Genomic DNA, 23,834 nt, shown 5'->3' on the forward strand with positions numbered 1-23,834 from the left:
GTTAATCAAAATTATATCCAAATCTAAATGAAAATGATACAAACCTAAAAAATAACTTCTATTGCCATTGCCAACTATGTAAAAATTGCCTACATAAAGCCAACAAATAAAAACATTGTAGCCTGCAGGTAGAAAATATCTTGATAAAAATAAATATCCATAAATCACATTGGCTACACATGGCCTGTCTGCAACGAACTTGAAACATTGTATCAACTATTAACTTGGGTCCGGCCCGAAGCTTGTCAAACTTGTAAAGTATAAAATATTCTGGGCCCTCATAGTTTACAGCGCAAGTGAACTCGGGACAGACACAGCTGTAGGCTATTTGGGCAAGGGATAAGAAGCAGTGCTTGACTTGTGCAGGAGCTCACCGGAGCTAAGTACTGGCACCTCAAATGTTCTACTGCTTGAGCTCCTGTAATGTGGAGCTCCTGCACCTAAATATAAACAATACCAGCACCCAAAATGAGTACCGGAACCTATTTCAGTCCAAGCCAAGCACGGATACGAAGCCTATTTTATGACGTTTCCACTGGATCAGAGCATTACATGTTTCCCTTTCACGCTGAGTGGTTAACGAAAGGGAGAGAGCTGGAAAGATTTTTCAAATACATTGAGGAACTATTGTAATTCTCAATAGATGTAAAAACAGACTTCATTTGCTTGCTGTTTTGAGGTGAATAAAACATTAATTTGAGAAGCTCCACAGGTCATTACCGCTGGTGCGTTAAGCCAATCAGAAATACTATCGGATCCCCAAATGGGCACATTTATATGCCTACATTTGCGCGCAGGCCAGGTAGCCTATAGGCCTACTTCTATGCGTGCGCGTCCTTACTCAACATTGACAGGAGCGCTACAAACAAAAGACAATTACTAAATTGACAAATTAAATAAACCAAAACTTGTTTCTCACAAGTGTAGCCTAGGTTGTGCACTCTGCAAACAACGTGTCCACTCCTACAATGAGAACAGGAAGACTGGAATAATAATATTGAATGCATTAAAATAAATGACCATAACCAAAGTAACAAACATTGTAGATTAGACATTATAGGAATTAATGGTAAATGTACTACTGGTGATATATGTAATGGGGAATTGATATACACTAACAATCAAACGCAAACAATTCACACAATAAGTTCAAGGTCAGAATACGCATAGAGAGAAAAGAGCATGAAATGGGAATTACGTTCCATTTAGGCGAGCTTAACTCGGGTCACCATCTAAAGTCTCACTGTCTAGACAATTATTTACACAGTTAACAGAGCCTGACTGTAGTGGTTAAAGTCACGTGATTCAATGAAAGGGAATATACTGTACAGTTACTTTTTGGTTGTCGTTTTTTTTCTATGTTTTGAATATTATTTATTTTATGTTTTGTTTTAGAAATGTAATATGCCTGTAGAAAATAATTTACAAAAATTCACAAGGGAACTTCAGGAAAACAACGCCATCTTGAGGGGATATAATATAGTGTTATTGACCATTTCTAAAATTGAAAAGATTTGGTAAATAAACCCATCTTCAAGGTTATGATGTTTTTATTTGATAATTCAGGATTCTCCACTAACGAACAGCGAGTGATACATTTGATTATAATTTGTGCCACATATTACATCCATATACATTTTTGTTTTTAAATTATGTGAAAAACTCTTAAGAAAGTAAGCTCTGTAAGAACAAGTGTAGCACAAGGCCATTAAATCTATTCATGAAATATATATATATATATATATACACTACCAGTCAAAAGTTTGGACACACCAACTCATTATAATAGTGTATGAAATAACACATATGGAATCATGTATTAACCAAAAAAGTGTTAAACAAATCAAAATATATTTTATATTTGAGATTCTTCAAATAGCCACCCTTTGCCTTGATGACAGCTTTGCACACTCTTGGCATTCTCTCAACCAGCTTTATGAGGTAGTCACCTGGAATGCATTTCAATTAACAGGTGTGCCTTCTTAAAAGTTAATTTGTGGAATATATTTCTGTCTTAATGCGTTTGAGCCAATCAGTTGTGTTGTGACTAGGTAGGGGGGGTATACAGAAGATAGCCCTTTTTGGTAAAAGACCAAGTCCATATTATGGCAAGAACAGCTAAAATAAGCAAAGAGAAACGACAGTCCATCATTACTTTAAGACATGAAGGTCAGTCAATATAGAAAATGTAAAGAACTTTGAAAGTTTCTTCAAGTAGCCACCCTTTGCCTTGATGACAGCTTTGCACACTCTTGGCATTCTCTCAACCAGCTTCACCTGGAATGCTTTTCCAACAGTCTTGAAGGAGTTCCCACATGCTGAGCACTTGTTGGCTGCTTTTCCTTCACTCTGCCGTCCGACTCATCCCAAACCATCTCAATTGGGTTGAGGTCGGGGGATTGTGGAGGCCAGGTCATCTGATGCAGCACTCCATCACTTTCCTTCTTGGTAAAATAGCCCTCACACAGCCTGGAGGTGTGTTGGGTCATTGTCCTGTTGAAAAACAAATGATGGTCCCACAAAGCCCAAACAAGATGGGATGGCGTATCGCTGCAGAATGCTGTGGTAGCCAAGCTGGTTGAGTGTGCCTTGAATCCTAAATAAATCACAGACAGTGTCACCAGCAAAGCACTCCCACACCATAACACCTCCTCCTCCATGCTTTACGGTGGGAAATAAACATGCGGAGGTCATCCGTTCACTCACACTGCATCTCACAAAGACACAACGGTTGGAACCAAAAGTCTTCAATTTGGACTCCAGACCAAAGGACAAATTTCCACCGGTCTAATGTCCATTGCTCGTGTTTCTTGGCCCAAGTAGGTCTCTTCTTCTTATTGGTGTCCTTTAGTAGTGGTTTCTTTGCAGCAATTCGACCATAAAGGCCTGATTCACACAGTCCCCTCTGAACAGTTGATGTTGAGATGTGTCTGTGACTTGAACTCTGTGAAGCATTTATTTGGGCTGCAATTTCTGAGGCTGGTAACTCTAATTAACTTATCCTCTGCAGCAGAGGTAACTCTGGGTCTTCCTTTCTTGTGCTGGTCCTGATGAGAGCCAGTTTCATCATAGCACTTGATGGTTTTTGTGACTACACAAAGTTCTTGAAATGTTCCGAATTGACTAACAGGTGTAGACTTTACCGTGAAATGCTTACTTACAAGCCCTTTCCCAACAATGCAGATTTTAAAAGAAAGACACATTTGCTAAATAAAAAAGGAAATAGTAACACAATAAAATTACAATAATGAGGCTACAGTATATACATGGAGTCCCGGTACCGAGTCAATGTGCAGGGGTACGAGGTAATTGAGGTAACTGAGGTAATATGTACATATAGGTAGGGGTAAAAGTGAAAAAGCAATCAGGATAGATAATAAACAGAGTAGCAGCAGCGTATGTGAAGAGTGTGAAAGTGTGTCTATGTTTGATTGTGTGCGTTTGGCGTCAATGTGTTTGTTTTGTGTGAGTGTATGTAGTGTGTGTGTGTGTGTGTGTGTGTGTGTGTATTGGAGTGTCTGTGTAGTATGTATGAGTGTGTAGGTAGAGTCAATGAGTGTGCATAAAGCCAGTGCAAGAGAGTCAGTACAAAAAAAAGGGGTCAGTGCAAATAGTCCAGGTAGCCATTTGATTAACTGTTAAGAATTCTTATAGCTTGGGGGTAGAAGCTGTCCAGGAGCCTTTTGGCGCTCCGGTACCAGACTTGGCGCTCCGGTACCACTTGCCATGCGGTAGCAGAGAGAGCAGTCTATGACTTGGGTATAGAGGTCCTGGATGGCAGGGAGCTCAGCCCCAGTGATGTACTGGGCCGTAAGCATTACCCTCTGTAGCGCCTGTAGCGCCTGTAGATGCAAAGCAGTTGCCGTACCAAGCGGTGATGCAGCCAGTCAAGATGCTCTCAATGGTGCAGCTGTATAACCTTTTGAGGATCTGAGGTCCCATGCCAAATCTTTTGAGCCTCCTGAGGGGGAAGAGGTGTTGTTGTGCCCTCTTCACAACTGTGTTGGTGTATTTGGACCATGATAGGCCCTTAGTGATCTGGACACCGAGGAACTTGAAGCTCTCAAACCGCTCCAGTACAACCCCGTCGATGTAGTCCACGATCAACTCCTTTGTCTTGCTGACGTTGAAGGAGAGGTTGTTGTCCTGGCACCACACTACCAGGTCTCTGACCTCCTCCCTATAGGCTGTCTCATTGTCATCAGTGATCAGGCCTACCACTGTCGTGTTGTACTCAAATGTAATGATGATGTTGGAGTCGTGCGCGGCCACACAGAAGTGGGTGAACAGGGGGGGACTAAGCAAGCACCTCTAAGGTGCCCCGTGTTGATGGTCAGCATGGCGGATGTGTTGTTGCCTACCTTCACCACCTGGGGGCGGCCCATCAGGAATTCCAGGTTCGTTGCATCACAGACATTCCTCTTCTGTCGGCATGTCTGGACAGCACCTGTATAGACACCACCAGTCAGAGTCTGACTGTAGCTCCCCTTCGCTGCTTGCTGGTCTCGCAATTCTTGTTCTCGCTGTCTCAACTCCTCTTCAGTGTATTCCGGCTCAAATTAATAGAGCAGTATGTCCCTATCTGATTATGTAAAAGAACATCAAAAACAGTTTTTTCGTCCAGTTCTTCTTGGAAAGAGGAATCATCAGATGCAGCCATTGTAATTATTTAGCTAGCCATCTCAGATAGACAGTGCACAGTAACATAGCTCCCGTGAACCTGTACAAACTAGTACCACCTCCATTTAGAAAAGCCTGCCCCTCGAGGGTGGGAACACAATTGGACAAGGAGGTAGGGCTCCCGTCTGGCTGTAGTCTTTACAAAGCCAGGGAAAATGAGTCAACCTAGGTATCTTGCAATGTTGTGGCAGATAGGAATATCATTGAGACAAGTCCAACGGCTCTATTGAACAAGGCCAACCAAATCTACTCACTGCTAGCGTGGTCGTGAAATCAGCGAAACACAAAGGCCACAATAATTGCTACAAAACATGACTCCATTCATTTTTTTTTATCAGACAGCACACTCAATCAACCAATGAACTCTCCCAGTGCAAAAATTACAAAAATACCGCTATGGTGTTTAATTATGTCTGAAACACCTCTCATCCAGTGGCTGATATAAGCATGTAAATCTTGGTGGGGTAAACACATGTATTTTTATTTTTATGCATGCCAGCAAACCCACTACACAACACAACACTAAATAATACATTAATTGCACTATAATGGTGACAAATGGTGCCCACAAACTTTTAGGGCCTACATAAAGTTGTCCCAACAGCAGAGTCCCAACAGCAGTCCCAACACCTTACCACTACTACACCTGGCTATCTGCGGAGCCTGGTCTGGCAGCGAAACAGTTCATTCAGCCTCATTTACTGCCTTTAAAAAAAAACATAGCTGAAATGGCTGACTTGCTTAAAGAAATGTGGTTTCTACTGATAATTGAGATGTACAAACTATGGCATAAGGGGACGACGAGCGGATAAGAGGCAATCCGTAATTTCGATTAAGACATTAATGAGCAAGCTAGGATGGACGTAGTCAATATAACTATTTGTTCAGCACTTTTGAAATGTACAGCGACAGAATTCAGAACATGGGCCGTTCTTACAGTATTCTTCCTGTATACCAAGTCAGAACAGTAGGATAAATAAAGGGGGCATATAAGCAGAGAATGAAAGCTCTTACAATATTTGATGATTACATTTCTCTATAACAGGCTATAGGCTACATGTGCACCACCAAGTCAAAACATTAGGCGAAATTAGGAGGGGAATGGGCTACTAACTGCTTACTACACAACATACACTTAGTATTACTTTCTTAGCTACAGTATACATATCTCCCTGGCATATTAGATCATTTTTGCAGCAGCATACAATACATATTTGGACTCACCTTGTTGTGCTGTGCTCATTTGAACAGGAAAGTGGCGCGGTGGTCCTTCGTGGGCAAATTTTGTCATCAAACTTTGTCATCAAAGTCTGGCATTCTCTGGATTTATGGTGCTTTCAAGACAACTGGGAACTCAAGTTGGATGACTGTTCAAAGCGTATTTTCCCAGTCGGAGCTCGTTTTTTTTCAGAGTTCCCAGTTGTCTTGAACTCACTGAAATCAGATTTCCCAGTTCTGAGTTTCCAGTTGTTTTGAGCGCGGCAGAAGTCATGCTGGGTTGACAGCATGGCCAATGTTGAATGTTTATCCTTTTAAGCTTGGAAAAGAGAACCTTAAACCCAGACATGGGACCACACACCCACTCCACTGAATAGCAGGCTAGTGATTGCTTTGCAATGCTTGAAGTTAGCCACTGATTCCTTCCAAACCACTCATTGTTGAATTTGCGATTTCCAACTTGTTGTGTAACGTTTATGTCCAATGACCGATGAGCACCGATACGTTTTATCTATAATTTCTCTTGATTATTTCTCTTCATATGACAAGGATTAAAAAGGATTTGCCAGTAGATTGTCGACTTGATTCATGATGATGACTGCTAGCTTGCTAGCTAAGATTTTGAAAGTGTGAAGTTGACATGATCAGTCCAATCAAAACTGCTATAGATATAATGTGATTTGACGTCATTTTATCTGTGGCCTCAATCATTTTATTCAACTACAAATACACCCAAATCTGCCAAACAGCCCCCACACACACACACATTTTTTTTTTTAGCTACTGCTCCCATCAACCATAATTATTTACAGGGACTGGAAAAAACACAAATAGTGCCTAGTGGTGAAGTTTCCCTTTAACAATATTTAACATTTTTCAAATGAAAAATATCATGTTGTATTGTATCAATGTTCTGTCATTATTAATTTGTTTTACATTTTGCAATAAAAAGCAAAACAGTTATTGTAAAATAGATCTGTTTTTCACAGATATACAGTACCAGTCAAAAGTTTGAACACACCTACTCATTCAACAGTTTTTCTTTATTTTTACTATTTTCTATATTGTAGAAAAGTAGTGAAGATATCAAAACTATGAAATAACACATATGGAATCATGTAGTAACCAAAAAAGTGTTAAACAAATTGAGATTCTTCAAATAGCCACCCTTTTCCTTGATGACAGCTTTGCACACTCTTGGCATTCTCTCAACCATCTTTACCTGGAATGCTTTTCCAACAGTCTTGAAGGAGTTCCCACATATGCTGAGCACTTGCTGGCTGCTTTTCCTTCACTCTGCCGTCCGACTCATCCCAAACCATCTCAATTGGGTTGAGGTCGGGGGATTGTGGAGGCAAGGCCATCTGAAGCAGCACTCCATCACTCTCCTTCTGGGTAAAATAGCCCTTACACAGCCTGGAGGTGTGTTGGGTCATTGTCCTGTTGAAAAACAAATGATGGTCCCACTAATCCCAAACAAGATGGGATGGCGTATCGCTGCAGAATGCTGTGGTAGCCATGCTGGTTGAGTGTGCCTTGAATTCTAAATAAATCACAGACAGTGTCACCAGCAAAGCACCCCCACACCATAACACCTCCTCCTCCATGCTTTATGGTGGGAACTACACATGCAGAGATCATCCATTCACCGCGTCTCACAAAGACAAGGCGGTTGGAACCAAAAATCTCCAATTTGGACTCCAGACCAAAGGACACATTTCCACCGGTCTAATGTCCATTGCTCGTGTTTCTTGGCCCAAGCAAGTCTCTTCTTATTATTGGTGTCCTTTAGTAGTGGTTACTTTGCAGCAATTCGACCATGAAGGACTGATTCACACAGTCCCCTCTGAATAGTTGATGTTGAGATGTGTCTGTGACTTGAACTCTGTGAAGCATTTATTTGGGCTGCAATTTCTGAGGCTGCTTACTCTAATGAACTTATCCTCTGCATTAGAGGTAACTCTGGGTCTTCCATTCCTGTGGCGGTCCACATGAGAGTCAGTTTCATCATAGCGCTTGATGGTTCTTGCGACTGCACTTGAAGAAACGTTCAAAGTTCTTGAAATGTTCCGTGTTGACTGACCTTCTTGTCTTAAAGTAATGATGGTCTGTCATTTCTCTTTGCTTATTTGAGCTGTTCTTGCCATAATATGGACTTGGTCTTTTACCAAATAGGGCTATCTTCTGTATACCCCCCTACCTTGTCACAACACAACTTATTGGCTCAAACACATTAAGAAGGAAAGAAATTCCACAAATTGTCACGAATACAGCCGAGGCTGCCCCTCCTCCTTGCTCGGGCAGGCTTCGGCGTTCGTCATCACCGGAGTACTAGCTGCCACCGATCGATGTTTCTGTGTCACACTAGTCTTGTCTTTATTTATCACACCTGTTACCCATTATGCTTATTTGTGTCCCTATAATTACCTCTGTTTTCCCTCCTGAGTTTGTGCGTGATTGTCCGTTGTTTTACGTCGTTTGGTGAGCTGTTGTTCTGCTCTTCCCTGCGTGGAGGGTTTGTTATGGTTTACTTTTGTTTAGTAAATCCATTCATTTTCTCAGTTCTGTGTCCTGCGCCTGATTCCGTTTCACCACTTCACCCAGACGTTGACACAAATTCACTTTTAAGAAGGCACACCTGTTAATTGAAATGCATTACAGGTGACTACCTCATGAAGCTGGTTGAGAGAATGCAAAGCTGTCACCAAGGCAAAGGGTGACTATTTGCTATTTACGCTTTTTCGGATACTACATGATTCCATATGTGTTATTTCATAGTTTTGATGTCTTCACTATTATTCTACAATGTAAAACTTAGTAAAAATAAAGAAAAACCCTTGAATGAGTAGCTGTGTCCAAACTTTTGACTGGTACTGTGTATACTGTAGGCTGTTATAAAGTTATCTACCTCATATGGTGTGCTTGTCTGTATTATAGTACGTTTTTGGGGAGTTTCTCCCATTCTTCTCTGCAGATCCTCTCAAGCTCTGTCAGGTTGGATGGGGAGTGTCACTGCACAGCTATTTTCAGGTCTCTCCCGAGGTGTTAGATCGGGTTCAAGTCCGGGCTCTGGCTGGGCCACCCAAGGACATTCAGAGACTTGTCCCGAAGCCACTCCTGTGTTGTCTTGGCTGTGTGCTTAGGGTTGTTGTCCTGTTGGAAGGTGAACCTTCGCCCCAGTCTGAGATCCTGAGCACTCTGGAGCAGGTTTTCATCAAGGATCTCTCTGTACTTTGCTCCGCTCATCTTTCCCTCGATCCTGACTAGTCTCCCAGTCCCTGCTGCTGAAAAACATCCCCACAGCATGATGCTTCCACCACCAAGCTTCACCGTAGGGATGGTGCCAGGTTTCCTCCAGACGTGACACTTGCCAAAGAGTTCAATCTTGGTTTCATCAGACCAGAGAATCTTGTTTCTCATGGTCTGAGAGTCTTTAGGTACTTTTTGGCAAACTCCAAGCGGGCTGTCATGTGCCTTTTACTGAGGAGTGGCTTCCGTCTGGCCACTCACCATAAAGGCCTGATTGGTGGAGTGCTGCAGAGATAGTTGTCCTTCTGGAAGGTCCTCCCATCTCCACAGAGGAAGTGTAGAGCTCTGTCAGAATGACCATCGCTTTCTTGGTCACCTCCCTGACTAAGGCCCTTTTCCCAGTTTGGCCAGGCGACCAGCTCTAGGAATAGTATTGGTGGTTCCAAACTTCTTCCATTTAAGAATGATGGAGGCCACTGTGTTCTTGGGGACCTTCAATGTTGCAGACATTTTTTGGTACCCTTCCCCATATCTGTGCCTCGACACAATCCTGTCTCGGAGCTCTACAGACAATTCCTTCGACCTCATGGCTTGGTTTTTGCTCTGACAGGCACTGTCAACTGTGGGACCTTATATAGACAGGTGTGTGCCTTTCCAAATCACGTCCAATCAATTGAATTTACCACAGGTGGACTCTAATCAAGTTCTCAAAGATGATCAATGGAAACAGGATGCAGCTGAGTTCAATTTCGAGTCTCATAGCAAAAGGTCTGAATACTTATGTAAATAAGGTCTTTTTTTTTAAAATACATTTGCAAAAATTTCTAAAAAACCTGTTTTCGCATTGTCATTATGAGGTATTGTGTGTAGATTGATGAGGAAAAATAAATAATGTAATCCCTATTAGAATAAGGCTGTAACTTAACAAAATGTGGAAAAAGTTAAGGGGTCTGAATACTTTCCGAATGCACTGTATGTGTGCCATTCAGAGGGTGAATGGGAAGACAAAAGATTTAAGTGCCTTTGAACGGGTTATGGAAATAGGTGTCAGGTGTTCCGGTTTGAGCGTGTCAAGAATAGCAACACTGCTGGGTTTTTTACGCTCAACAGTTTCCCGTGTGTATCAAGAATGGTCCATCACCCAAAGGACATCCAGCCAACTGGACACAACTGTGGGAAGCATGGGAGTCAACATGAGAGGAAGGCCCTCAAAATTGTCAAAGACTCCAGCCACCCTAGTCATAGACTGTTCTCTCTGCTACCGCACGGCAAGCGGTACCGGAGTGCCAAGTCTAGGTCCAAAAGACTTCTCAACAGCTTCTACCCCCAAGCCATAAGACTCCTGAACAGCTAATCATGGCTACCCGGACTATTTGCACTGCCCCCCCACCCCATCCTTTTTACGCTGCTGCTACTCTGTTAATTATTTATGCATAGTCACTTAACTCTACCCACATGTACATATTACTTCAACTACCTCAACTAGCCGGTGCCCCCGCACATTGACTCTGCACCGGTACCCCCCTGTATATATAGCCTCCCTACTGTTATTTTATTTTACTTCTGCTCTTTTTTTTTTTTTTCTCAACACTTTTTTTGTTGTTGTTTTATTTTTGCTTTTTTTGTTAAAAATAAATGCACTGTTGGTTAAGGGCTGTAAGTAAGCATTTCACTGTAATGTCTGCACCTGTTGTATTCGGCGCATGTGACCAATATTTTTTTTGGGATTTGATTTGATTTGAGCCAGCATCCCTGTGGAACGCTTTCGACACCTTGTAATCCATGCCCAGACGAATTGAGGCTGTTCTGTGGGCAAAAGTGGGTGAAACTTAATTTTAGGAAGGTGTTCCTAGTGTTTTGTACACTCAGTGTGTTGCCCTAAGAGTTGTGCGAAGTTGGTAGAATCTTATTTGAAATGATTCACAGCTGTAATGGGGAAGTGACTGCAATTTATTTGTTCAGCCCCACCTCCATCCCATCTCTTTGGAGGACAACTTTATTACTATGGCTTGGTAGGTAACCAAAACCAAGGGCTCTATTCAATCCATGGCGCGATTGACAATTAAAGGCAATGTTCCCTCAGTCGCGGAGACTGCATTCACAGTAAACACTGCATATGTCGGCTCAATTGGATATTATCTTGACATTTTAACGCGGCTGTTCCGCGATACTTTGGCGTTACGGATTGAATCTAGCCCCAAAGTATGGATTGCAGTCTCTCCTTGTCCATAGACTGCTTGCTAGCGTAAAGGAACAAACAAATATACAATGTTGTGATTTGGGTGAACTATCCCTTTAACCCTGTCAAACACACAAAACCTGCAGTGAGTTCTGAGAAATCTGAAAAAAAACTTTCAAAGGAAATAACTTCTTTACCACAAAACGTAGAGAAGGGCCAAAGGACGTGTGTGGATTTAACATCCCTGCAAATGTTCAAATTGTTATCTAGAACGACGGTATCCACAGTTGTGCCAGGGTTGGTCTTTGCTCTGTAGGTTTTGCTCACTCTGTGAAAAACACACAGAGGGAGAGAAATACATCATATGATCTCCCCATAGAGAAACTGTGAAGTCATGGGGGAGAAGCTGCTTTGTGAGGTTATGTTATCGTAACGGCAGATGCTTGAGCGTGTTTCAGCAGACTGCGTCATTTACATTTCCTTCACACTGTATTGGTGGGCAAAAATACATCCAACCTTGAGGTAAAGGCTTATTTTTGGAAGCAGGGAAGCAAACAGTGGTCTAGTCTTTGGTCTGTCTTTGGTAGACAGATGTGGTGAAGTCTGTTGCAAGTTGTAAGTGTAGGACAGTAGTGGTCATATAACATTTTAGCTACATTGGTGGGGCATTCTACCCCTACAATGTAAAGTACTTTGAAACCTAGTGAAATAAATAATACTGTACAGGCTTCTGAGGGCTAAGTTGTTGCCTTAATTCAAATGTAATGCTACACAATTTTAAAGTGACTATTATTAGCCTGTAGAACAACCACAAGTTTCATCACAGTGAAAATAACTTCAGCTGTACTTCTGTAGTTGAGAGTCACTTAATCTCAGCACCCAAAACAGAATCTCGCCGTCTAATATTTAAGTGTTAACGTCTGTCACAAGAGACTAAAAGTCACTCTAACCAAAGGTTGGGCATACAGTAGAAGTTACCTTGGTGAACCTCTGTGTATTACACAGTGCCAACAAAACACCAGGTCAAAGCAGGAACATCATCCCGGTTAGAAATACAGACAACTCAACTCAGCCACGACCAATCACAAGCACAATTCACCACCTCAATACACAGTATATGGACTTCAGTCTAAACTGCCCCCAAAAGCCATGAAAGTCTTCGGAAAAAGTGCTTGGCTTGGAGAGAAAGAGAGAGAGCGTGAGACTAAGGAAATGGGTTGCAGGAATGTGGAATTAGAACTATTTTTGATTCCTGTCCAGTAACTATTTACATTGCAGTCCCCCGTCTGTGACATCAGAAGGCAGACTTTATAAATGAATGGACAGAGGCAGGCAGTTTGCTAACACACAGCATTAATGGCATCGCGGCTTTCTTGAGGAGATAGAGATAAAGAGAGAGCGAGAGAGAACTGGCTAAGCCCTGAAGATGGACCGTAGAGACGCTACGCTCGTTGGTTCCCTGCTGTTGTGTATCATCACTCAGGTGAGGGTTGACAAGCTCAAGAATGTCCTCAAGAATTCAAGTTGTCAAACATCTTTCATTTGTCAAAGTAAGCTTGTGATATTTTGGGGAATAAATGGAATTCAATGTTTGAAGGATGTCATGGGATGATGAACTTGTTTGCAACATACTGTATGCACTTGTTTTTGGTAAGTGAATAGTATATGGGGGGTCACAAACTGATACTAAACGTCTACAAGAAAGTAGAGCGTTGTGGTATAGCTGAACACACAACACAGTTGGATGTTCGCTGGAGCGATTGGATGTTTGCCCATGTCATAGGGATGCTGGGGGTTGAGATGTTCCGCGTTGAGAGGTTGGAAAGTTGTGTATTGCGTAACGTGAAGAATATGTCTTTGACTCCAGGAGGCAAGAGATTGAAGACCTCTCTAGGCTATATTCCACCGAACTAGTAGAACTCCTTTGCGGTTATGTATTTTGTCTATACAGCAATAGTCTAAAGGAACTTACAACAGGGAGTCATGCTGAGACCAAGGTCTCTTTCTCAGATGAGCCCTGCATACACATCAATACACATAAAAAACATAAATATACACTCAGTGGAGGCTCCTCAGAGGAGGAAGGGGAGGACCATTCTCCTCAGTGAATTTCATAAAAATAAAAATAGTGAAACATTGAAAAAGTTATAATTTTTAGATAAAACTGTACTAAATATATTCACGTCACCAAATAATTGATTAAAACACACAGTTTTTCAATGAAGCTTTACATTAGCCTCAGCAGCACTCTCTGGGGTAGCACCATGGTGTAGCCGGAGGACAGCTAGTTTCTGTCCTCCTCTGGGTACATTGACTTCAATACAAAACCTAGGAGGCTCATGGTTCTCAACCCCTACCTTAGACTTACACAGTAATTATGTCAACTTCCGGAGGATGTCCTCCAACCTATCAGAGCTCTTGCAGCATGAACTGACATGTTGTCCACCCAATCAAAGGATCAGAGAATGAATCTCGTACTGAAAGCATAAGCTAGAGTTAGCTAGCACTGCAGTGCATAAAATGTGGTGAGTAGTTGACTCAAAGAGAGAGAAAGACAATAGTTGAACAGTTTTGAACAAATTAATTTATTCAAAAATGAAGGAGAAGCAAGAGAGAGAGAGAGAGCTAGCTATATTTCGTTGTATTTTTTTTTCTCACTTTCAATTACTTAGCTGATGAATGCAGCTAGCTAGTTTAGCCTACTCAAACATCCGGCTCAAACAGAAAGGGATGCTATGTTAGCTAGATGGCTATTCAACATTGGAACTCTCCCAAGTCAAGGTAAGCTTTTGGTTTTATTAATTTATTGCCACTGGGGCCCGCCGGTGTAACTGTTAAACTGCTTGCTGACTGTACACTGTACTGCATGATTGAAGCGGGTTTACTAATGCGTTAGTTCTAGTAGCTATGTTGACTATGACGTTAGCTAATATGGTGACAATGATGTAGGCTGTGTGTAGCGGTTAGCGGTTATGGTATGATAGCTTGGCTTGGAAAGTTTTTTTTCGCCTGGTCACAGACAGCTGTTGTATTGTGCACTGAAGTCCACAAGCGAATGTAAAAGTTGAGAGGAGGACAGCGCATAGGAATTATACAACAAACTAAGTGATCATGCTGTTTTTATGTGTGCTGCTATGAAAGTGAACTGTATTTGTGGGTGATCAGAGGTGTATTCATTCCATCAATTCAGTTGAAAAACATTTCTTAAACGTAAGCAAACAGAAAGAAATGGGGATAAACATATTTGAATTTGTCCTATCGAAACTCTCATTTGCAACTTTTGGACTAATGATTACACCCTAGATCAGCTAGATGCAGGTAAGAGTGTGCAATGTGGTATTGAATGTGTCACTGTCTGACACCTTGATACTAAAGAAATTCTGTAAACCTGTGCACCTACGCTGTAAACTTTCATTCATCAGTCGTAGCAACCTCATGATGGGTATATGGAAAAGTCAAGTATCATGTACATTAGTAGCCTAAAACTATCGATGTTACATTGAGCTGGGTGAATGGAATATGAATGACAGTTATCCAATATGCTGTAAGGCCGTGCTCAAAAATGGGTTCTCCCTCATCTTAAACGGCACCGACCGCCACTGATACACATCAATAATACACATCAATATTCACATCAATATACTAAAAGCAAAACACAATTATAGAAAACAAACACATTTTTCTGTAAAAAGGTCATCAATCAGCCTTTTGAATTGCCCTAGAGGCACCAATTCAACCAATTTTAGAGAGCCCTGGAGATTATTCCACAAGTAAGGTGCAAAAAAACTAAAAACTGATTTACATAACTCAGTGGAGATTGAAGGGATCTCCAGAGTTAGCCATCCCTGAAACCTGGTCTGGTATCTCATAAGCTAACAACAAGGTAAAATATGCTGGAAGTTTATGCTGGAGGGCTTTATAAACAAAAAGAGTGCAATGCGTTTGCACTGCAAGAGTGCAGTGCAATTTGACCAGTATTGTCGCAGCAAAATAATCCTGCATCAACTGGATTTTAATGTTTAGTCCATAATGTTGCTTGATTGGTGGTTAGGCTATTAGCTGAACAAAATTAGGCTACATGAATAGTGCAATACTGTTAATATAGCTGTGTTTTAGTGCTGGGTTTAAGTGAATTTATGTAAATCACAAAGCTTATCTGCATTTCCTGCAGTGCAAAAAAGTGATCAAATTTGACATGAATTTAAGTGATGCTATGAATGACCAGCTTATGGTTTTTGTGCGTAATATTAGTGCAATATATCCTGCATGATGTTCATGGATAAAGAATTCCAGGTTATAGGATTCCCTTGCAGCTTATTCCCTGCTAATTCCAGAAATCCTCCAACTGGGATTTTGGGAAACTGTAAGGATTTTTGCAACCCTACAGGTTACACAAACAAATATACACAAAAGTACAGTAACATTTATAGTACAGTCACAGACAAAAAAGCCTTAACCCATACAGTCAACAAAAGGCCACAGGAGAAAACTGCAGTCTCACACATATTTTTTTCCACAAACGCCACTACAGTTAATCAACCTACTGTAAACCAACATGTGTTAGGTGTGGTGCCAGCTATGTGGGGGCCCGTGCCACAACTGCCCCTGGCCCACGCCACGCTGCCCTCCGGGGGTGCCCACCGTGCTGGATGGGTGCCGCTGCTGCCCGGTGTGCGCCAGACAGGAGGGCGAAGGCTGCACGGAGAGGTTTGTGTGTGACAGCCAGCTGGGCTTGCAGTGTGACTACAGCGCCAGCTACCCCGGAGGTCCTGGAGAGTGTGTCAGTGAGTACAACGCTACCCTGTTAAGCTGGTTAAGCTGGTTCCAGGTCTGTAAGATATATCAGTTTGTGGTATCTTCCCATCTGTAAGATCCAACTGCAAGACGACAAAGCAGTACAGTTGGCAAGACAGCACAAACAGATCTGGGACCAGGCGATTACTTTGTAGGGGACAAATACTGTACAAGGCCTCAAAGCATGTCCATTATGTGACCACGATAATGATAATAAGACCTCAAATGGAGTGAGATGTAAGAATGTATCCCAGTTTTCAGGCACAGCAAGTCTTTGACTTAGACTAATGTTGAATGTCCTAATCCATGGCCATAAATAATAGGAAAATACTTCAAAGTTATTTTGGATTGTGAAAGGCAGCCATGGGTAATAATCCCACAATCTCCAGTCGGATACAACAAGTATTACAACATTGATGTTAATAGAGGGCAGCCATTAGTAGTGTTACAAATAAAATACAAAATATGCACTCACTACTGGAAGTCACTCTGGATAAGAGCGTCTGCTAAATGACTCAAATGTTATTTTAGTACACATATCTTGTCCCTAGACTTGACCCCACATACATTGTCCATCTGCTTCACCTACTTAACTGAGCAAAGTTCACTCTCTCGCTTCCCCGTCTCTCTCCCCATCTATTCCTGTTAGTTATTTCCTGTTCATATTCTCTGTTGCCAGGCAAGAACTCGCTGGGGTGTGAACTGAACGGCATGCGCTTCGATGAGGGCCAGACATTCCAGCCGTCGTGTGCACAGCTGTGCCACTGCCTGGGTGGCGGGGTGACCTGTGTGCCACTGTGCAGCGATGACCTCCAGGTGCCCGCCGCAGCCAACTGCCCCAACCCCCAGCTACTGCGCCAGCCAGGGAGGTGCTGCAGGGAGTGGGTCTGTGAAAGCCTGGACAACAATATTTACGCAGACACTATGGCTACAGGTACAGAACTTGATAGGCAAAAATGTGAAAATAAGTCTTTGTCCTTTGCCCATTTGAATAGGAATAATTAATAATAATAATTTATTACATTTGTAAAGTGTTTTTCATTATACAGAAATAATCTCAAAGTGCATAAAAAAAGATAAAATGGAGAAATAGTGAATAAACAAAAAATTATATCTATATATACAGCGCATTCGGAAAGTATTCAGACCCCTTGACTTTTTCCACATTTTGTTACGTTACAGCCTTATTCTAAAATGTATTAAATAGGTTTTTCCCCTCATCAATCTACACACAATACCCCATACTGACAAAGCAAAAACAGGTTTTTAGCTATTTTTGCAAATGTATTAAAAATAAAAAACTGAAATATCACATTTACATTAGTATTCAGACCCTTTACTCAGTACTTTGTTGAAGCACCTTTGGCAGCGATTATAGCCTCAAGTCTTCGTGGCTATTGATTGATACTGCCACCACCATGCTTCACCATAGGGATGGTGCCAGGATTCCTCCAGACGTGACGCTTGGCATTCAGGCCAATCTTGGTTTCATCAGACCAGAGAATCTTGTTTCTCATGGTCTGAGTGTCCTTTAGGTGCCTTTTGGCAAACTCCAAGCAAGCTAAACATTTCAAGAACTTTGAAGGTTCCTTCAAGTGCAGTCGCAAAAACAATCAAGCGCTATGATGAAACTTGCTCTCATGAGGACCGCCACAGGAATGGAAGACCCAGAGTTACCTCTGCTGCAGAGGATAAGTTTAATTAGAGTTACCAGCCTCAGAAATTTCAGCCCACATAAATGCTCCATAGAGTTCAAGTAACAGACACATCTCAACATCAACTGTTCAGAGCGGACTGTGTGAATCAGGCCTTCATGGTCGAATTGCTGCAAAGAAACCACTACTAAAAGACACCAATAAGAAGAAGAGACCTGCTTGGGCCAAGAAACACGAGCAATGGACATTAGACCGGTGGAAACTTGTCCTTTGGTCTGTAGTCCACCGTAAAGCATGGAGGAGGAGGTGTTATGGTGTGGGGTGTTTTGCTGGTGACACTGTCAGTGATTTATTTATAATTCAAGGCACACTTAACCAGCATGGCTACCACAGCATTCTACAGCGATACGCCATCCCATAAGGTTTTGGCTTATTGGGACTATCATTTGTTTTCAACAGGACAATGATCCAACACACAGGCTGTGTAAGGGCTATTTGACCAAGAAGGAGGGTGATGGAGTGCTGCATCAGATGACCTGGCCTCCACAATCCCCTGATCTCAACCCAATTGAGATGGTTTGGGATGAGTCGGACCTCAGAATGAAGGAAAAGCAGCCAACAAGTGCTCAGCATTTGTGGGTACTCCTTCAAGACTGTTGGAAAAGCATTCCAGGTGAAGATGGTTGGGAGAATGCCAAGAGTGTGCAAAGCTGTCATCAAGGCAAAGGGTGGCTATTTGAAGAATCTCAAATATAAAATATATTTTGATTTGTTTAACACTTTTTTGGTTACTACATGATTCCGTTATTTTTTTATAACCAAACCATGATCTGTACTTCTCCACAACTTTGTCCCTGTTTTCATCATAGTTTTGATGTCTTCACTATTGTTCTACAATGTAAATAATAGTAAAATTAAAGAAAAACCCTTAAATGATTAGGTGTGGCCAAACTTTTGACTGGTAGTGTATATATACAGTATATACAGTTGAAGTCGGAAGTTTACATACACCATAGCCAAATACATTTAAACTCAGTTATTCACAATTCCTGACATTTAATCCTAGTACAAATTCCCTGTCTTAGGTCAGTTAGGATCACCACTTTATTTTAAGAATATGAAATGTCAGAATAATAGTAGAGAGAATGATTTATTTCAGCTTTTATTTCTTTCATCACATTCCCAGTGGGTCAGAAGTTTACATACACTCAATTAGTATTTGGTAGCATTGCCTTTAAATTGTTTAACTTGGGTCAAACGTTTCGGGTAACATTCCACAAGCTTCCCACAATAAGTTGGGTGAATTTTGGCCCATTCCTCCTGACAGAGCTGGTGTAACGGAGTCAGGTTTGTAGGCCTCCTTGCTCGCACACGCTTTTTCAGTTCTGCCCACAAATGCTCTATAGGATTGAGGTCAGTGCTTTGTGATGGCCACTCCAATACCTTGACTTTGTTGTCCTTAAGTCATTTTGGCACAACTTTGGAAGTATGCTTGGGGTCATTGTCCATTTGGAAGACCCATTTGCGACCAAGCTTTAACTTCCTGACTAATGTCTTGAGATGTTGCTTCTATATATCCACATAATTTTCCTTCCTCATGATGCCATCTATTTTGTGAAGTGCTCCTGCAGCAAAGCACCCCCACAGCATGATGCTGCCACCCCCGTGCTTCACGGTTGGGATGGTGTTCTTTGGCTTGCAAGCTATCCCCCTTTTTCCTCCAAACAGTTCTATTTTTGTTTCATCAGACCAGAGGACATTTCTTCAAAAAGTTTGATCTTTGTCCCCATGTGCAGTTGCAAACCGTAGTCTGGCTTTTTTATGGCGGTTTTGGAGCAGTGGCTTCTTCCTTGCTGAGCGGCCTTTCAGGTTATGTTGATATAGTACTCGTTTTACTGTGGATATAAATACTTTTGTACCTGTTTCCTCCAGCATCTTCACAAGGTCCTTTGCTGTTGTTCTCGGATTGATTTGCACTTTTCGCACCAAAGTACGTTAATCTCTAGGAGACAGAATGCGTCTTCTTCCTGAGCGGTATGACGGCTGCGTGGTCCCATAGTGTTTACACTTGCATCCTATTGTTTGTACAGATGAACGTGGTACCTTCAGGCGTTTGGATATTGCTCCCATGGATGAACCAGACTTGTGGAGGTCTACAATTTTCTTTCTGAGGTCTTGGCTGATTTATTTTGATTTTCCCATGATGTCAAGCAAAGAGGCACTGAGTTTGAAGGTAGGCCTTGAAATACATCCACAGGTACACCTCCAATTGACTCAAATGATATCAATTAGCCTATCAGAAGCTTCTAAAGCCATGACATTTTCCAAGCTGTTTAAAGGCACAGTCAACTTAGTGTATGTAAACATCTGACCCACTGGAATTGTGATACAGTGAATTATAAGTGAATTAATCTGTCTGTAAACAATTGTTGGAAAAATTACTTGTGTCATGCACAAAGTAGATGTCCTAACCGACTTGCCAAAACTATAGTTTGTTAACAACAAATTTGTGGAGTGTTTGAAAAAAAACGAATTTTAATAACTTCAACCTAAGTGTATGTAAACTTCCGACTTCAACTGTATATATATATAAAATTGGGTGACACATACTTAATCAGATTTTCGTCTAACATGATCCACCATGATCTCTTAAACTCACTGCTATATATGACATTTTTCCTAAAGACGCGAAATGCCTTGCGATGTGAGATCGGGTTGCCATAATGCGCAATCATGTTGCAAGATGCGGGGCTCATTCACTCGTGACAATTGCGACATTCCCTCCACATTGTTGTGTCCTATATGTCATAATTTGGTTAAATTATGATTTATAGGACACAACAACCTTGAGGGTTAAGTCGAGGCATAACTCTGGTGAGATTATAATTAAAATAAGACTTTTGGAGAGTTTAAAACATAGAAAACATACTGCATTTTTTATGCTTCACACGGGAATGTCTCACACCCTTGCAAGCAACTCTTCTACAACTTGGTAACACCTACTCTGCTTCCCTCGCATGGACAAATACCACAACGCCGCCCAACCTCATCCTGTAACTACCTTGTACAAATATTTTTGAAAAGAAGCCTAAAGCTGGCGATCAGGCTGAACTTTCCATCAAGTGTCCATTTTCTTTAAAATAACAATCTTTAAAAAAAACTTTACAGGTTGGCGAAGTATATCTGTTTTTGCATCTACAGATAATCTGCAGGAGACATTCCAAATAAAGTGGTCCCAATATAAATAATTATTTTTCTTTCATTTTCTTTTTCATTTATTTTATATACTTAAAGGGATACTTCAGGATTTTGGCAATGATGCCCATTATCTACTTCCCCAGAGACATGAACTCATGGAAACCATTTTTAAGTTTGTGTGTCCAGTATGAAGGAAGTTAGAGGTAGTTTCGCGAGCCAATGCAAACTAGCGTTAGCACAATGACTGGAAATCTATGGGTATCTGCTAGCATTCCGTTCATTGCGTTAATGCTAGACTGGGGAAGTAGATAAATGGCATCATTGCCAAAATCCCAAAGTATCCCTTTAACTACAAATGAATAATTCTAAGTTACACATCACAGTAACAAAATAGAGAATCCCTTGGATCCCTTGGTCAAAATGTTGAAAACATGTATCAACAACTTGGTGTGACGTTAACGTCTTGAAATAACTTAAGTGCTGCAGTGAGATTTACTGCTTGTTTGCCAGGATAAAACATCTTCAGGTGTACAACATAGAGGAATTTGGTTGTATTTCAACTATTTCCTTTTTTGACAAAAGGGTTCAATTGAACCTGCATGGCAGTGTTTCCACAGTAGCATTCAGGTGACAAAATAACATCATAGAATAATTTTCAATACTGTATTAATAACAGGTAGACTATTGTTTTGAGGTAATACTTTAATTGAAGGGGGTTTACATAAAGCATTCGTTATACCTTTATGAAATACCACCTTTATGAATGGACAGTATCATTCATAAAAACGTTCTTAATAACAACGTTCTTAACACATGTTATGAATGGGTTCATGAAGGTGTTATGAATGCCTTATGTACGGATAACCCCTTCAAGTAAAGTGTTACCCTTTTTTGTAGCTAACCTGTTGATGCTTCAAAGGAAGACAAGTGTGTGCAAGGAGTAGTTACAACATACAAATAGGCAGGCTGTATTGAATCCAGCAGTCAAATATAGTTAAGCATTTAAAACCACAATATTCATATTTAATGGACAAGAAATGTACATAAAATGTCCTTTGTGTGTAATAGCATAGCCATATCAATAACCTCACATAACAAACCCCATAAGTATACAAATGGACTAATGGCATCACATTGCCCTTGTCTTTCAACACGACCCAGTGGAGAGACCACCAGAGAGGGAGAGGGTGCGTCAGGACTTTCGTGGTGATGGGGGTGGGGCTCAGTCTCAGGGCCAGGGCCTGAACTCCAACTGCATTGAGCAGAGCACAGACTGGAGCCCCTGCTCCAGCAGCTGTGGCCCAGGTGTCTCCACCCGCAGCTCAAACCAGAACTGGGCCTGTCGCCCGCAGACCCAAACCAGACTGTGCCAGGTCAGGCCATGCCAGGCCACTGCCGTGCCTCGCAGCAGGTCGCAGGCGGTGAGTGGGAGCAGCGCTCTCTGCCTTTCTTTACCTCAAACACTCTCAAACACTTTGCAAATACTCTTACTGCTGTCTGGCCATTTTGTTTTCGAGGTAAGTTGACGTAGAATGGATTGCCTCTCGAGGTGGGTGGACACAGTTTGGGCATTAGAAATGTTTTGCTTTCATTCTCGTACCTCACTTTTTGGCAAATGGGATGAATTACTTGATATAATTTACATTGTACCTTTGCTTAGATACAGCATTGACCATAAATTGACCATAAATGTGTGCCATCAGAAGAACTGCGTTATGAAGAATTGCATTGAGAGTTGTCAAAATGTCAAAATATTTCAAAGTCCATGTTGATCAACTACAAGTTGAAGTAAGAGATCATTTAAAATCATTCAATGTTTTCAATTGAAGTCCACTGTTATGTGTATTGCAGGGAATGGGTGGCTGCGATAGTAGCTTCAGGTCTCCCGTGCCCATTCATCTGGAGCACCAGGGCTGTTTGAGCACGTTGGCCTACAGGTCCCGGTTCTGTGGCCTCCAGTGTCCGGATGGCCGCTGCTGCAGCCCCTACCGCACCAGGACCGTCAGCATGGCCTTCCGCTGCCCCCAGGGCAGGATGAGCCACCAGCAGGTGATGATGATTGAGTCCTGCTCCTGCCACCACTACAACTGTCCCCAGTCCCCACTCACAGCCTACAGGAGAGCCATGCCCTGGCTTTAGAGTATTGGACCGTGGAGAGTGAAATAGCCCTGACACCAGAGATGGGCAGGCCCTGTCAGAGAAGATACTGGACAATGACATAAGAATAGGAATCGAAGGTTAGGGTAGGATTCAATCAAACACATGGTTCCTGCGCTGTTGCAAAAGCACCATTCATTTAACTCAGTAAATATAGTCAAATGCTTTGCATTACTTAGAGTATGTTTAATAACAGTGATAACAATTTCCACAGTGCAGGTTTGATTGAATTTCATCATCTATTTGATTTTAAATACCTCCATCGTCAAGATTCTTAGAAAAGGTGTGTGTGAGAGAGAGAGCGAGAGAGAGAGAGAAAGAGAGCTAGAGAGAGAGAGCGAGAGAGAGAGAAAGAGAGCTAGAGAGAGAGTGAGAGAGAGAGAAAGAGAGCTAGAGAGAGAGAGAGAAAGAGAGAGAGAGAAAGAGAGCTAGAGAGAGAGAGCGAGAGAGAGAGAGAAAGAGAGCTAGAGAGAGAGCGAGGGAGAGAGAGAAAGAGAGCTAGAGAGAGAGAGCGAGAGAGAAAGAGAGCTAGAGAGAGAGAGCGAGAAAGAGAGAAAGAGAGCTAGAGAGAGAGAGCGAGAGAGAGAGAAAAAGAGAGCTAGAGAGAGAGTGCGAGAGAGCGAGAGAGGATGACTGACTAGTTAATTGATTAACGCATGGTGGTGGATGGATGGAGATGGAGGCCTATTGCAGCTGTGTCGGTT

General features: G+C 41.8%; 1 protein-coding gene across 1 annotated transcript; it reads left to right on the forward strand.

Annotated features, from left to right (window-relative positions):
- The first annotated feature begins 12,539 nt into the window (after nt 1-12,539).
- Nucleotides 12,540-23,483, forward strand: LOC121575563 (CCN family member 5). Its single transcript, XM_041888737.2, has 5 exons — nt 12,540-12,809; nt 15,891-16,110; nt 16,800-17,054; nt 22,135-22,394; nt 22,825-23,483. The coding sequence occupies exons 1-5, from the start codon at nt 12,753-12,755 to the stop codon at nt 23,110-23,112; spliced, it is 1,080 nt and encodes a 359-aa protein (XP_041744671.1). The 5' UTR covers nt 12,540-12,752; the 3' UTR covers nt 23,113-23,483.
- The last annotated feature ends 351 nt before the right edge of the window (nt 23,484-23,834 follow it).

The sequence above is a fragment of the Coregonus clupeaformis genome, chromosome 10, assembly GCF_020615455.1.
Source record: "Coregonus clupeaformis isolate EN_2021a chromosome 10, ASM2061545v1, whole genome shotgun sequence".
NCBI classification, from domain to species: Eukaryota; Metazoa; Chordata; class Actinopteri; order Salmoniformes; family Salmonidae; genus Coregonus; species Coregonus clupeaformis.

Coding starts and splice junctions, on each gene's coding strand:
- LOC121575563 (XM_041888737.2), top strand. CDS start 12,753: ATGGACCGTAGAGACGCTACGCTCGTTGGTTCCCTGCTGTTGTGTATC. Junction 12,810..15,890: donor TGTTGTGTATCATCACTCAG/GTGAGGGTTGAC, acceptor AACATGTGTTAG/GTGTGGTGCCAGCTATGTGG. Junction 22,395..22,824: donor CTCGCAGCAGGTCGCAGGCG/GTGAGTGGGAGC, acceptor TGTGTATTGCAG/GGAATGGGTGGCTGCGATAG.